The sequence below is a fragment of the Ptiloglossa arizonensis genome, chromosome 9, assembly GCF_051014685.1.
Source record: "Ptiloglossa arizonensis isolate GNS036 chromosome 9, iyPtiAriz1_principal, whole genome shotgun sequence".
Classification (NCBI taxonomy): Eukaryota; Metazoa; Arthropoda; class Insecta; order Hymenoptera; family Colletidae; genus Ptiloglossa; species Ptiloglossa arizonensis.
Genome location: NC_135056.1, coordinates 5,979,552 through 5,996,507, shown reverse-complemented (window position 1 = coordinate 5,996,507; position 16,956 = coordinate 5,979,552). Strand labels below are relative to the sequence as shown.

General features: G+C 31.8%; 1 protein-coding gene across 1 annotated transcript; it reads right to left on the bottom strand.

The window, feature by feature from the left end:
* Positions 1 to 71: 71 nt before the first annotated feature.
* Positions 72 to 16,576, bottom strand: LOC143151270 (1-phosphatidylinositol 4,5-bisphosphate phosphodiesterase). Its single transcript, XM_076320245.1, has 20 exons — positions 16,346 to 16,576; positions 16,052 to 16,111; positions 15,570 to 15,710; positions 15,427 to 15,506; positions 15,219 to 15,354; positions 14,005 to 14,105; positions 13,740 to 13,906; positions 12,795 to 13,005; positions 11,444 to 11,702; positions 10,133 to 10,309; positions 8,172 to 8,352; positions 7,163 to 7,320; positions 6,862 to 7,065; positions 5,310 to 5,508; positions 3,763 to 3,933; positions 3,539 to 3,679; positions 3,149 to 3,323; positions 2,844 to 3,047; positions 801 to 1,047; positions 72 to 661 (listed from the first exon to the last, which is right to left on the bottom strand). Exons 1-20 carry the CDS (start codon positions 16,514 to 16,516, stop codon positions 593 to 595), a joined length of 3,252 nt encoding a protein of 1,083 aa, XP_076176360.1. The 5' UTR covers positions 16,517 to 16,576; the 3' UTR covers positions 72 to 592.
* Between the last annotated feature and the right edge of the window lie 380 nt (positions 16,577 to 16,956).

The following is a 16,956-nucleotide window of genomic DNA, read 5'->3' as shown; positions in this document are numbered from 1 at the left end:
TTTTAACGTAAATATATATTGTTTAATAGTAAACGGAAAGGCGAATAACAAAAGTATTCTGTTTAAAACAGTTTGTTCCTATTATATATATTTGTCCAATATCGATTATTCGTCGAAGTTCTTACAGAATTGATTAAAACGTGATTTTACAAATGAATATAATAACAATTAAAACATAAATGTATGTGCAATTACGTATCACGTTTTACAAGCGGACAGTGTACCACAAAAATGACAGAGTAGCGAATAATAAGAAAAATGTTATGACAAATTTTTTCGTCCATATTTGAAACCTATCGCTCGTGCACATACATAGTAGACACTCGAGGCACAGCATTTAATTATTACAAAACTTGCAAGTAGTTTCAAGATTTCATAAATAAATCATCCAAACGAATTATATGCGTATACAAACGATCGTACCAATAATTACAAGAATTGTAATACAACAAAGTCTACCAAAGGATAGAAAATAATAAAACAGAATGTCGTAGCAATAACAAGATATAAAGCATAAATATAATACAAAGAGAATATGTTGTCAAGTGGTGTATGGCTATTCACGTAGAAAACTGATCTTGAGTTCCAATATTCACACAAAAAATTCCACTTTAGATGATAAGTCTAATTCAATTGCTTCGTTTTTGTACATTTCAATGGTCTACAACAGAATAAACAATCATTAAATATTTTCCATTTTCGAAACGCCTTATAGACATCGGACCTGTTATATTTGTTGTGCGCTTAAAAGTAAGCAAGAAAGGAACAGTTACTTTTCAAGGAAAATTATGCATATTTACCGAATCAATTTCGCCATCCAGTCCTGCCACTTGTTTTTCATGACTAACTTTCAGTTTCTCTTTTTCACGATTTTGCTTGATCTGCACAGTTTTTCTTTCTTGCATGAACTTCTTCGTGTTCTGTTCTTTCTTCTCGCGAAGTCGACGGTCCTTGTCACCCTTCGTCTTCAACGTTTTATCGTTCATTACTTCTTTAGCAGTCTCTACGGACACTTTCACTTGATTCGAGTTCATTTCTTTCATATCTCTGAAACAAACAAACAACATTATCGTACCAAGAACATCGTACTCTGATTTAGGAAGTTCACCACACAAGAGTAACTATATCAAGATGGCGGCATTCAGACCGATCGGTTGAAGGTTATAAAGAACTTGTGACAACAAAAGTCCGAAGAATGGAAATCATAATACGATACGATCTGACGTTTACTTATGACAGATACTGTAATGTTCAAAAATTATTTTGCTCTCTTCCTATTATTTGCTATTTTCCTATAATCCAAAACAATGTTGAGTTTCCTAGTACATTCTCCTGTACTGTTATCAATTTTAGCAGACTCGACAAAATATTGAAACTGAATTTAAGTTGCATGTAAAATAAATATTGTGGAACATTTGCTTTAAAATATTTCAGGACATAAATCCATAGTGTCAATGAATGTATAATATATGTAAAATATAAACAAAAATATATATAGTAGTTATCGTAAAAGATATTAATAAAAGACTTTGAGACGAATTTTACAATTTTATCTAGAGAAAAAAAGAATATCAGTACTTTACTAAATTAGTTTTTATTTCTCAATATCAAGGCTAATTTTGTTTAATACAACGCTGTCTACATTACCGTTATATAGTACTACTTTCCCTTTAATCCAGGAGTCGACTTTTTAGTTCCCAACTATACATGTGTACGTATCTTTTACGTTTTCATTTCTCTCTCGCAAAAATTTATTCGTTTTTTGTCGTTCATACCCAATATAGATTTTATTTATTCTCCGACGCATTAGATTTTGTTATATCTAGATTTTCGTACTTTTCGATTAATCTAAGCCATTTTTTCTTCACATGAAATTTCAAGTTTAGTGCTGAAGTTTCTTACTAATATTTTTTGCAATAATTGTTATACAAGGTGAGTCACGAGGAAAGAAACATCTAAATATCTTTTGTTCGAGTAGAAGGAAAAATATATCGGAAGAAAGTTGTACCATTCAAGCGAACAAATATCGCGGTAGAAACAAATCCAAACAGATCTAAAGGTTATTTAAACGATATCGATGTTTTTCGAAACAGAACCACTTATGTTTAACTTCATAGTAACCAATGTCAAGGCGAGTTCAATGACATAGGATATTTTGACTTTGAAGTGACCTTGGACCGAGATATATACGATTAAAGAATGGCAACTTTAAAGTGTACAATTATTGTAGTTGAATTGAATAAAATATTTAAACCATGATTTGTAGTCGATGAGGATAGTTTGTTGAGAATTATGTTTGTGCACATTTAGAAATCACTTTCTTTTAACGCCACACGTGTTAATGCTAGAATGAAACTTAATCGGCCAGAAAAGAAAAACCAAATTTTAATCGAGCCCAGATTTCCAAGTTCGAGATAATTTCAAGGTCACAGTGTACTGCGCCGTTAAAATCGTCTTGACGTCAACAACTACGTTACGAGGTTAAAAATACATGGTGCCATTTAAAAAAACATCGATGACCTTTAAATAATCTTTAACTTCGCACAGAAAATCTGTTTGTATCACCTTATTTGTCCTCCTGAACGATCTAACTTTCCTCTTTGACATTCTTTCCTGCTCCCAATCCCAAACAGAGATATTTAGGTGATTCGTTTCTTGTGACTCCCCGTTCTGTGTATATATTCTATGTATACGTTTATGTATAATTTATATAACTTGTATTCGACCGAAGAGAGTCGTGTTCAAAATGTAAACAAAATTTGATGCAAAAGTTCGTCGCTCGAGATTATCGTATAACTTAAAACGCAAACTCAAACGAAATCATTGTAATTGAATTCACCTACTTGTCGTGTTTCGCTTGCAATTGCTTAACCTGTGCAGCCTGCACAATTTCGATTATTCTTTTGAATTCGTCCCGACCAGCTTCCGCTTGAGACTTCAACATCTCCCACTCCTCTTTCCGCTGACGTTCCACCATAGCCGACCATTGCGCGGTTTGCTCGCTTATAACTTTCTTCACATTGGCATCCTGGATTAACGCGGATTTACTGTAAAATACGAAATTGATCATTGCCAACCGAGATTAGCTGTAACAATAACCGAAGTAATATCCAATCAACGTACGCTGGGAACGATTTCAATTACGTACTCTTTCCCTTTTACCAATTTATCAATGGCGCTGCAATGATTCTTCTGCATGGTTTGTCGTTCTTTCTGATGTTTCTTCCTCATCGTGTCCAATTCTTTTAGCTGCTTTTTACCGAGCTTGTAGGATTTTTCCTTCTTCAGGGTTTCCAGTGTAATTGGTTCCGGTTTGAACTCCTCTGCGAATCGCGGCGCGAATTAACATAAACGCAGTCTCGCAAACGGAGGAAATAAAGAGACAGACACGCGACTTGGTCGAGTGAAATTAATGAAAATTCAAACAAGAACGATCGTGGGAAGTTTATTTATTAACATTTTCAATTGCTAGTCACCGAATGGTCGTTTCCTTTGTTTCACCGTCGCGAATGAGATTTACTTAAAAGTGTGTGTATACCCTTCTTAGCCTCTTCCTCTTTCTTCTTCTTCGCCTCGGCTTTCGAGTCTGTTTGCTCGATCCCAAGCCCTTTCATCGTCTCGGCTTGTTTTTCCGCTCCTTTACTGAATCCACCCGGATCGGACAGAGCAGCCATAAAGTCTGGAAGCCGAGGAAACGGTCTCGAATCACAGTCATCGTGGTGCACTTCTATTTCTGCCCGACGAACTTGCACGAGATATTACCTTCGAATCCATCGGGCACGTAAATCTTCAGTTCGATGTTACAGAACAACATCGGTAGTGCCATAGGGAAATTCGCTTCGGTCTTGAGCGAAATATGTCTATATCCAGCTTGAAGGCCGTCTAGCGGTAAGATACGTTGACCCAACAGTTTTCCACTCTCCTCGTACACGCCTGTGAACATGGTAAATCATGGCAAACGTCGTTACCGCTTCGCGATATCGGTTTTCACATTCGTGTCAATTTCATTTAATCTTGATTCCATCAAGAGTCTTACGACCTTGGATGCGCCTAAAATTTCGGATACTGCGATCGAGAACTAATGAAATTGATCACAATGTCGCGTTGAAGGATACACTCGGTAATTTCTGTTTACAACGAATTTGGCTGGCCAGATTTGTTGAACTCGAAAGTGGAAGTTACTGTATGTAGTATTATCGAAGAATTTAAATAAATTTTACGTTTGTCCTTAGTTTTGAGTTCTGATAAAAAATATTTCAAATCTGTACAAAATTTACTAATTGCACAACGTGAGCAAGTTTGTCCTCAGTTTTGTGTTCTACTTGAAATTACTTAGAAACTGTACAAAATTTACTAATTGCTCAATGTGAGCAAGTTTTATACACGAATTTAAGTTCGATCTACTTTCAGGTTTTTTCAGTAGTTCGAATCTCATCGTATTCAGCAACTGTATGGCTTCTACTTCAGATAATTCTCAACAAGTCGATATAAAAATAGTGAGAAGTGGTACGACTGGGCATGTGATTCTTCCTTATGCGAAAGTATACAAGAAATGAGAAACAATATTTTTTCGTGCGAAGCTTATTCTTCAAAAAAGTTGTTTTTAAGTATTCGTGATAAATGAGTTAAATTTATAACATGTGTCCAATATTCACAATTTTTACTTATATCAGCGCTTGTACATATGGACAATAATATATGATATAATTTGTTTTCATTGGTTCTGCATAGTTAGAAGACAGTAAAATATACATTGCTTCATATTACATCACCTTACAGTTTTAGGTATTATAACTACTAAATTGAAGTCTTTTACGAGAATAACATGACATTTCTTTCTATTATTTTGTTCTACTAGTATAAAATGATTATTTTTTAGAACGTGTACTAAATTAAATATTTCTTACAAGAACTCAAAACCAGATGTTGAAACGTAAAGTTTGCTCTCCTTTTCTCGTTACCTTCAAACCTTTTATTATTTTAAACATATTTTCTATTTAATTATCATAATTATAAGTTTAACATCAAGAATGAATTGTAACAAAAGTTGTTTTCTCTACTATTTTCAGATGTTACTAACTCATTGAGTATTGAATTATTTTTATTTTCAAAATTGATGTTTTATTGTCTATAAAATTAAATTTAAATGTATTTAAGAAATATGGTATACATATTTTTTGAATAAAACAATACGAGGTTAATTTCCATTAGCTAAGAGTAATCAAAATATACATATTACTCGGTTTAAATATAACATACTTGGTATATTATATAAATATACAAATATACATATTACTCAGTCTAATTACCGAATCTAAGCACAGCCAAGTCGGGTAGTACAACTTTTCGGAAAAGGAACGGTTCCTCATTGTAAACTGGGTTCAAACCGTTTGCAGGAACCATTCGTGTTCTAAATTCTTTTTTAATAGTGTCTGCCGGCAAACCGTACATATCCACTTCAACGTAGGTGCCCACTTTCTTGTCAGACAAGAACTGACCTGCTATCACCTGGAAAACAGACAGCTCGCATTTATAATTTAATTTTAATTAGTTTCAAACAAACTATATACACAAAATAATATAAAGGAAAAAGTGAATGGGATCTATAAAAATAATTGCTAATGTTGCGATCATTTGAACCCTTCGAACCATCATTTTTAAATACCAAAACAGTAAAAATAACTAGCTTGATATTGATTGGGAAATTTAAATATATCATCTGATTATTTAAAAATATCTGTTTCAGGGATACTTTTTACGAAAAGTATTAGGAATACATCTTTAAATGTTAAAACCAATAAAAGCAAGATAGATGCATTATACGTTAACATTATTGAGAACTTTCAAAATGGTGCCCTTGTATTTTTTTTTTTCTATAATTGCTATACATAAAATTATATATTAGACGTCGCATAAAAAAATGTTGACTATATTTTCGTTCGTATTATCAACGAACCTTATTTATATAACAAATGTTTCTTTGTTAATTTAAAGAAGTTTATATTTCTTTTAAGTGAATAATTTTTAATATTATAAAAGCAATCTTACATTTGATACTATATTATACAATTACTGTTATATGTTTTTCCGTATACTTCTAGATATATTTAATTACTTTCATTCACTTTACTGTCATTTATTTAAAAAAAATACGATTAATTTGTCTAAATGTATCGAAAGAAAAGCAGAATTTGACATGCCAATCGAAATATTTATTTAGAGAACAAAGATTTATTTTGACGGTGCTAATTCAATAAAACATTCGCATTAACTATCGGAAAAATACACAGAGTTTATAAAATATTCCCATAAAATTTATAAGTGTATTATTTATCTCTGAATTCTGAAAAAACAGTTTTAATAAACATCGGTTTGGAATTCTTTTATACAACATAATCGACTTTAGTTTCAATATGTAAGTAAGTTACCGATTAAACAAGTAATTCTTATCATGGTATACAACTTTCAACATGTATATGTTTAGTTTCTGAATTATTTTAAATATCGTAACAGAAGTAACCATTGGTAACTCAACGTTTCTTCTCTAATACAAAATATATTTTTCTGTATTACCGTTCAATTATGCTAAAATTTGAATCAGCTAAATCTCATAAGCTGACGTTTACTGATCTATGTTTATTAATACTTTTTGTTAAATATAATATGTAAAGTACACCTATAAATTTTGTTTCACCATTTTAGAAACATCCTGTACAAGTTGACTATATTAAATCATTTATTTCAAGAAATAAAATATAATTAGATAATTTTTATTAATTACTGTAACTACACAGGGTTGGACAGGGCATTGAGCAATTACCGAACAATTTAAATTATTATTGTTTACATATAAATATTTACCCGAACGGAACACTGAGCAGTGATAACACCATCCACGTCTTCAGAAAACGGATCGAAGATTTTGTCTGCCCTTCTCATGAAATCTGGTTTCAATAAATATCCAGTGGTTGCGTTGTATTCGAATTTTCCTTGATTTAGTTGCATAGGTAAATCAGGCGTTTGGAAATTCAATGCTACCATTTGGCAACCTGCGTTCCAGAAGACCTAAATCAATGAAAGCATCGACGAAATTACACAGTCAGTATTTCATACCTTGTAATTACTTCCAATGAATTCTTTTCACTGTGATTAAGTAACTCACCTGCGGCATATAATTTGACGAATCTGCCCTTGTACCTTTGGGATAGATTCGACTCATTTGACGCTTGTTATAATTAACAAATTCCACGGAATGCGTTTTCAGATAATTAAGTGCTGCAGTTTCCGAAAACGAGGACATATTGTGGTAGATATTCTTTTCTGGAATAATGTATTGTGCATTAAGTAGCATTCAGTATTTATTTGTTACAATGTAAAAGAGTACGGATTGCAAACTTTTGTGATATTTATCAACGAAATATCTGTCCTATTACACACAAATATTTATTTTTATTCTTTATAAATTTTATTCAAATTAAAATTTGTATTCCAAAGAACTATCATTTGTAGCATGATTATATCATGCTATATTCTTTGTAAAATTTCCATTTAAATTGATTGGTAGAACCTACTAAAAATGTTTCTTCATAACTATTTTGATCTCTGATTTACCATTTATGGAATGCTCAGTTGTTTCTATAGTTTTATGGCATAAATTTAGAATTATTTTTTGAAATTTCGGAACATTTATTTATTAGTCAAAAACAACACGACTCAACGTTCCTTTTTCATCTTTGAGATTTCTTCGAGATTTCTTTGAGAATCTTTAGAACACAATATGTATTAATTAAACGAATAACACAAAAATGTAACAAAATTTCATTTACTTAAATATTCTATAGACTCCTGAAGAGGTTCTAGAGTTATAAACGAAACGTTGAAATAATATCGTTTTTGATCAATGAACAAATGCTCTGAAACACCAACGAATAATTTCTTTTCAGCACTGTTGTAATGAAACACTCATTACAGCAAAGAAAAATTATATATTATTTGAAAAAATGTTAGCATTATTTACACAGGTTCAATTTTAACATACTTTCTAATAATAGAAATGTAGTTGATACAATTCAATGTATTATTTGACTGCTATTGCTCGGAATAACCAAGAAAGATTTAAGTCCGGTAATGATCGCATATTATTGTGGAAAAGAAACTTGTATTTTACATACTCTCCGCAGTCTCGAAACTCTGAAATTTGATAGGTTGTGCATAATTAATCATCGAGGAGAGCCAAGGATGTACCGCCATCGTACTGCCAGTGTACTGAACTGGTGGTGCTTCACCTTCAGCCCCTCCTTCACCTGGTGGAGCTCCTTCAGCTGGCGGGGGTGCTTCAGGTGGTGGTTCTTCCTACAACGTTATGATGTTTTGTTTTTAACAACACTGGTAAAATTCACTCGCAAGAATACAAAGTTGGATTCGTTAAGAACGGTAAAAATGGACCGTTAGACTTGAAACACCTAAATGTTCTTTATGAATATATCAATAAATTGTTGAAGATAAAATTATACCATTCAAAAAGTTGATCAATCTAACATTGTGATACGTAAATTACTGTTTCTGATAATACGGAAAAATATTTTGGGAAGACATTGTTTATTTCGAAAGAGTAAATAATTTGAAATGCAAAATTCCTCGATGTCACCTTTTTCAGGACTTCAAAGTTGTCGATATTTTTTCTAAAAACAGGCCGGTCACATGTTTATTCATAGTATCGCAACTGACAAAAAAAATCCAATTATGTTTGATTTATTGAACTTCAGATAACCTTCAGGACGAACAAATTTCAGTATATTTTTATAATCGACAATCAATATCAGAAATAATAAATTGTAGTAAACAATTACGATTATTTCCGCTGTCGAGTAACAATTTTTTACTTCAAGTTGATTTTCACGCTAATAAAAATAAAAATTTGTATTTATCTCTGTGTCATCGTAAAAGTGTTATTGGTAAATTTTGGAAATTTTGCCGATGTAAATAATTCTGGAGGTGGCTTTACCCAAACAATTTTTGAATATTTGTACGTAATTAAAAGTTTTCACGAAATAAAAGCATCAAAGTACAGGTTACTCAAACACGAGAATATTTAATATTAGCAAAGAATGTTTAATAATTACGTAAGAAAATTAAACGTTTTCAACCATATAATTCGTTATCATCGGATAAAAGAACGTGTAACTTTAATCGAAGAAATATATAAAAATGTTTCTACAGTTAAAAGTACAAAAAATTAATTAAAAGAAAAATTTGTACTATCCTATGTTATGAAATTGCAGAGACATTTATTTTTAATTCATTTTTTGTTCTTCAAATTTTATAACGTTTTACATGTATTCTAAGTTAAATAATTACATTTTTGCTAAGAATGACCAATTATATATTTGAAAACATTTAATTTTCAAACGTCTTTCAGGAATTCATTTCATATCACATTCGATTCTTCGTTAAATATTACACACGAAGTCAGATCTCGACTGGAGATAAAAGTCACTAGCCTGTTTTTAAGTAAATATATTGATTCTGATTTTATTACTTGAAAACGGAAATTATAGAAATAAACACGTATCGGTATTAATGCATATATCACTGAATCGGTCTCGTTACTAGCAATACTACTTACCAGTAGTTGTAATTTACTCATAACGAATACTCCACCAACGATACGGAGTTCGTATACTGTGTCATTTTAACCCGTAATAAAATTTCAAACGTATTCATTCTAAAGCGTTTACAAAACATGAACTCAAATACATGTAAACATTTAAATAACATTACTTTCGTCAGTAATACTATAAAGTAACAAGTACATCGACAAATTATCGAATATTTCAACTTTTTACGCTACAATTCGAACAAATATCGAGGATATCCTTAAATATAGAGAATTGATGCGTTCAACGTGTTAGAAGAAAGTCTTGTAACAAATCTTGTTGCCGTTGTTTATGTTAGAACGATCAAATGACAGTTGACTATTACGAAAAAGAAGCTACGACACGGCACAAAATGACATTCAGTATGCGAGGGTTAATCATTTGATTAAATTTTGCTGTTAGTTTTAACATAGTTGTCGAGTCTACGAGAAGCGACTTTCAAGGTTCTGACGATAAGCGTAATAGTAGAGCTTAACCTTTGGCGGTGCCGGAGGTGCGTTTGGATCTTCAACCACTTCATCTTTCGCCTCGAATTGCCCCGAGCGGAATAACTCGAGTTCAACTTTCTCTACCTCTGGTTTCAGTCTCTTATTCTTGATTAATATCTTGCGCTTTAATGCGATAGGCGGTGGAAGAGGTTGTCCAGGTTCAAGCTGCGTCAATTAACGTACGATTACGAAAGAAACATATTTCTCGTACAACCTTACGAATACGTGTCAAAATTTATACAATATTTGATGCTGTCTCTTCCCGATATCAAACGTGTTGAGAAAAATTCTATTTTTCTATATTATCTACTTTTTAAAACGTTTCCCATCGAATCGTTCTATAAACGATGTTATTTATCATATTCGGTAACACCTCTTTAAAACGTTATGGTTTTCCCTCGATAAAACGTATCGAATTATTCTCACCATTGTTTATGCTCTTTAACCGGTCGAACTTCGAAACCCTGCGGTGTATTCGTGTGAACACGATTTAATTCAGATTATTTTCAATTATATGCAATTAGAAGTTTTTGTGGGGATGTTTTATAGAGAGACATTGTTCGATGTATTGTATTCATTGATCGTATGAATTGATATATAATATTTCTTAATATATTGTATCAATCTTTTCGCTGTAATTTTTCGATTCCGTTCTTAAAGAAATTAATGTAATTTCCGTTAAAAATATCGAGTGACTGATCACGTGGACTGTTCATTCACCTCATAAAATATTTTACAGGAATTAAAACAAACGAAAATCAGTATATGCTGAGAATGTAGAACAAGTGAGATGAGTTACCAATACCAATAGCGTTATGTTTATCGATGATGAATTTTTTTCTTTTGTATCAAAGGTGACATATAAATAAGTGTTTCGAGTGAAATGGACAAGAATGAAAGTATTTTATTTATCGATTTATATTTACGTGATTTATTATCCAATTCCTTAATGACTTCAAATAATTGAAATCATAGTAAGTGAATTATTTTCTCTTAACTAAAGTATTATTAAGAAACTTGTTGCAACAATTTTAAAATTAAGAAAAAGATTGCTGATTACAATCGAAAGGATTCGTTATGGTATTCGAGTCCTAGAAGTAAACAAATCAAGTTTATATAAAGACTATAATAATATTTATACGTATAAATATTTATACGTTTACATAAGTAAGAGAAGAAACGACACTACTTGCTGATTGACTAGATTTTTCCATTTCGTAATTTTGTATCATTATTTTGTTACAACTGTGTTGACAAATTGAGAAACATTCGAAACCAATAATGGACATAATTACTTACCGGATAGTCCTTCAGTGGCTCTTTCAGCAATAAATCGCCCAATATTTCGTCGCAGTATTTGGCTAATTTGTATTGCTGTTTGAGGCAGCAGTGGTTTTCGAAACTCAAAATTATAGGATACTCAGAGGTGACGAACGCCGTGTCTCTTAAGGCATATATAACGTCTTTGAAAAGGATATCGGTGCACATGGCTTTGCCGTGAGTTATTATTGGTTCTTCGTCTTCTCCTTTTCCATCCCAGCAATCAAGTTCTACGCACCTAATACGTGACATTGTTGAGTATCTTCTACATATTTCGTGCTCTCGATGACTTTGACAAATATTCAATAAAATTCATTTTATACAATGTATAGAACGATTGGTAATGACCGATGCGATCATTTCTAAAGTTTCAAAACATAGCGAAAAGATATTGATATAATAAGTAATTAGGAGAACGATATCTAGTTTACAGATGGAGGTTAACTTAAGTCTATATTAATTGAATTAGGAATAAAGAAATTCTTTCATCCCTAAGGTAATCGTATAATTACTGATTCGCTCTTAAGACCATTAAGAAGTTCTTTTATTCTTAATCCAATTGTTATTTTTAAAATAAAATGTTTAATTTTTTTACGATATAATTTTCTAGAATTGTAAATTTTAATAATACAAACGATAAAGTTCATCCATCTTAAAACTAACAGTTTTTTAAGATATACAACTCCTAGCTTTATAAAAGGGCGTCAATGATTTCTTAAATAGTTATTAAAATACGATATGGGAAGTACCAGTTAAAAAATGACAATTCAAAAACTCTTCGACATTATTAATTTCAAAAGATGTCGTGTTAAATGCTTCTGCGATAGATTTTTGAATTTTTTCACGTTTACCCTTTGTTCGAACTTAAGTTTCATTTTGGAATCGCAGAATCATACAATCATACTTCTATTAAATTGCTCGTGGCACACGATACGATATTCACAGTTCGTTGGCACTTGGCATATTGATGCACATTGCATAGAGAAGTGACACGCAAAGCCATTAAATATTATCTGACACCAACGCTGAGAAATAAATGAAGTCAAGTTCCTTTTTGATTGCAAACAAATTCCGACGCGTGTATGCAAATGAAATTTATAAACCGTTAATGAACCGTGAGTTCGTGTCACCTGCGTCAATTATTCCAAAAATCACGTTTCCCATGTACGTGTGTTACCAAATCTTGAACAAATGTATTGTCATATGTATTAAATATTAAACCGTGGTAAATCTAAATAGAACAATCGTCTTCGAAATCAATGATGGATAATCATAACGAATTTTGATATAAATGTACAATTTATACAAAAATTAATTAATAAACGATTACCTGCAGCCAGCTAGTAATACTTGTCTATACATTTCGACGGTACTTTTGCCACCGATTTGTCTACCGCTTAGATAGGTGTTGTGACTCGAATTAATATAGTAATGAGCGAGAGGTTGATCCATGTCCATCCATTCCTCCAGTTTATCCAAAAACACGGGAGCATTTTCGTCCGACATTAAATAACGAATGAAGCCCTCTTTGGTTAAACTCTCTGCGGATAATAAATTATAGGATTATGTTGGCGTGACCACAAACATAATTTTATTCCGTTTATAGTGGTTTACTAGGGTATTTAAACATTTGCAATACCAAACATTAACGAACGGTATACATAATCTTTTCTATTTATTGAAGAAGATAGAGAACAAATTCATTTAGCTATTTTATGTAATATTTAATTCTTTTTAAGTCTTGTTCAAAATACTTATTTAAAAAACTAAAAATTTTTTATAAGTAACGGATATATATGACGAAAGAATTCAAAAATTATAAGAGTTTTACAACTATCATTATTCACAATTCGATTTATTTCGCTCAAGATCGAAATAAATGTTAAAATTAGAATATAAAATTGAAATATAAGGTTTCATTGAAATTCATTCGGCTGTTTCGACACAATCGTATTAACAAATATACTTACATACATTTTTTTCGTTAATAATCGAAACGTAATCAAAGGTTTCAACACACGTTTTCCCAAAAATAAAGATTTTCCAAATTTTTCTCGATTACAACGCTTTCGTTCGTTATGGATTCCAAAGTAAAAGTTGATATCAACGATAAAGCAAAATATTAATGTAACTAGAGTTGAATAAAAATTTTTGTTAAGTCGTTTAGTTTTCCGAGATTATATTTTTTAAATGTGAGAAGTTATACGCTGTTACTCTGTTTATAAAAAGTGGAAGGAGGTTTTAAATTTCGAGTGCCTTTTTCAAATGAACTTACTCGCATTTTTTGCTTTCTCATCTTGTTCATAATCGTTGATTATTTCTGTACATCGTTTCTCATCGTATAGAGGATATAAAATTTCGTTTAACCTAGGATCTCTTTGTTTCTCGTTCATAAATTGTACCAGTTGGCCCAGATTGATCGTATCAGATTTTCCTTTCGTTCTGAAACATACCATTATTATTGTTACATTAATTGCTATCCCGAGAAACTTACACTGTAGTTCAAAGATGCTTCAGTTATCGACAAAAGGAGTACTTACATCGATTGAAATAATTCCTCAATGTCATTCCGAGGACAAATTTTGAAGTATAAAGTTTTAAATTTATCAAACGTAAAGTCTTTTGGTTCAATTTTGTCGCTCTGGAATTTACCAAAATTTATATATACCTTTATAGCATAACCTAATTAGCTATCTAATGAATTCGAAAGACGGAACATATTATTAAAAATAAAGGGAACGTTGCGTATGTGCTATACAAATATTTTTTACTTAATGTTTAACTTAACTTTTAAAATACTATGCATGTTACTTAGTAATAAAATCATTTAGGTAGATGACTTTTTAATTGTTTTAAGCTGTAAATGTTATATTTCTTTTTCATTCTTTGTCATTATCATTATCAAAGCTGCTTTCTCTTTTCATTATGGATGTAGAGTCCTCGGAAAATTAATTCATTGTTATGTAAATGAATAGCACAAACATGGTACGAAGCATTCTAAGTACTTTTTTCTCTTTTCTTTAAACTTTATATTTATCTATGTAGTTCTTCTTGTACAAGTTATATTTTGTAAATTTTCTTTCCAAAATTATTCAGGTAATCGATATTAATGTTACCGAAGAGGATCATAGTTAAAATTTTTAACTATGTTTGTAAAGTTATTCATTTCGTTGAAAATTATTTGGTAAAAACTTCTTTGGTAAAACTTCTCTGTTGAACATTGTTTATTATAAACACAACATTTCAATTGTTAAGATTTTTATTTGGGTGAGCAAAAGCTTTGCGTTTGATACAGAAGTACCTATTGTTTCAGTTACCAAATAATTTACAATATATTGTAATTTATCGTTTATATGTGTAAGAGCAAGAAACGGAAAAACAATCACTAAATTTCGTTTAAAACGTAATCAATCATTAGAATTAATTTATGTGCGTTACCTGTTTTAGATGATACGAAACATAAATTTAAAAACTAGAATTTTACGTACTACAGTATTCCCTGGATCAAATTTTTCGTCCCAGGAATCGATCTAATTTATATCAGCTTGAGTGAAGTAAAGTGTCGAAGTACAAATTGTGAAAGGACCTAGACCTAACTCAGAAAAAGTTTCCTAGAGAACTCTAAACGAATTGATTTTATTTTGCAATCTCATTCTTCTATAGTATTTCTTGGAATAATATACATATGTCATTTCTATGATTATGTATAAATTATCGAAAGGAAGTCAAACATAAAATCAGAAGGAAATCTTACTTTTCCGCTAGGTAAGCCTAACTCTGAAAGACCTTGATATACGAGTTTCTCGGTTTTTCCAGAGGCGAAAGTTTTCGATATAACTTTCACAGGCACTTTTCCTTTGGGATCCACTTGAAAACTCAACCTCATCCAACTGATCGATAAACAAACAGATTATAAAGGTTGTTTAAAAACTAATAGAGACTCGTATCACTATGGTACATACTGTTTCATTAGTTGGGTCGTCGGGCAAACATTCGAAGCTTTTGTGTTGTGCGTGATTAATCGCAGACCGGCTTGCCAATCCTAAAGTAATCAAATACATCGTTTAGAATTTTTAATCGAGTCAAATTTCGCTATTATTATTACCTTAGCCGTTTGTGCATCGGCACAGATAACATGTTGATAATGGATATTCGTGTAATCGATACCCGAACATATAGTTAAGCTCCTTTCATCTATTTGCTCCATCGATCCGAGTTTACCTACTTTGTTACATAACTTAGGATCCTGAGAAATTTAACACAGTACACGTTACTCGATGTCAATCGGGGACCGATTAATTATAAGCACGTTTACAGTCCACCGTGACTCAAGGTAATTTTGAGTTCAACAAATATCGTCGTACGATTAATCAGAAAGCTTTTCTAAAACTGCAAAACGTAGGTATTTTCACGGAGCTGGTAATGCATATTGTTTAGAAAATAGCTGTAATACTTAGTGGTGTGAAAATCGATCAAATTTTCTGCATATTCGAGTGGTACTTGCGTTTAGAAACACGGACTGTGAACGTATCAAGCTGGATTTGTAAACAGCACAATTGGCGGTAAACTAATTGTCACAATGTTCACCTTTGGTGTGCCCCCGTAACGAATGTCGCTCACTTGGGCTAATTCTATGACGTCGCCGTCCTATGTAACAAATTTTCGAGTTAGAAAATATTTGCTTAAATTAGTATTTATTCAAAAGTGTAGTATTCCTTTTACTATGCTTTTATCGTTTCAGAATTAATATGAAAATTGTTATTCTACCCGATACCATCAAACAGATCAATTACGATTATTTGTTCACGTTGAATCAAATATCTACATAAATATTTAGCTATCAATGATTATAGATTGATTTCAAGGTTTGTTTCGTGATACCTTGCCATCGCTTTTCCAATAGATAAAAAACCCATATTCGTCGACTTTGAACAAGCAATTCGGTTCGTATTCCGTCGTTTCCTTGTCTTCGAACCACCGGTCGAACGTCGAGCCATTTCTCAATAGTTGCGGCACTTCGATCTGCCAATTGAACTCGAACTTCTTCGTCATGTTTCCCCTGTATTTGTCTCGTCGATGTACCTCTGCCGGGTGACTTGAAGTGAACTTGGGGTTGCATGAGACTCTAGTGACTAGAATCTGCAGTGAAACTTTGCCCCGTTGGCATATAATACAATTAGTCAAATCCAATTTAACGTATGAGGATTCGTTGCGATCTAGTAGGGTTCGTTGCGTTAGAACGGTCTTCAACTTATGTAAGTTCGATGTGCATGTGCAAGATAGAACGAAGATTTAGAGGATTTTTCGATTTAGAATGCTAAAACGGGACGTTTTTCGTGAAGTTTCTTCTTCAATGCTGTTCAAAAATAGTAAAGTTATCAAACATTGCACATTTCTGTATTCAAACCTTAAGAAAACATATGCATATTTATTCGTGAAGAAATAGTAATTTCTAGAAGAAATTTGTAAATGATGTGGCTTCTGTGAGAGAA

Excerpts from the sequence above, each read along its gene's own strand:
- LOC143151270 (XM_076320245.1), bottom strand. The coding sequence starts at position 16,516 with ATGACGAAGAAGTTCGAGTTCAATTGGCAGATCGAAGTGCCGCAACTA. Across the intron at positions 3,324-3,538 it reads AGAGGAAGAGGCTAAGAAGG|AGGAGTTCAAACCGGAACCA; the intron begins GTATACACACAC and ends CGCGATTCGCAG. Across the intron at positions 662-800 it reads TGGATGGCGAAATTGATTCG|ACCATTGAAATGTACAAAAA; the intron begins GTAAATATGCAT and ends ATTCTGTTGTAG.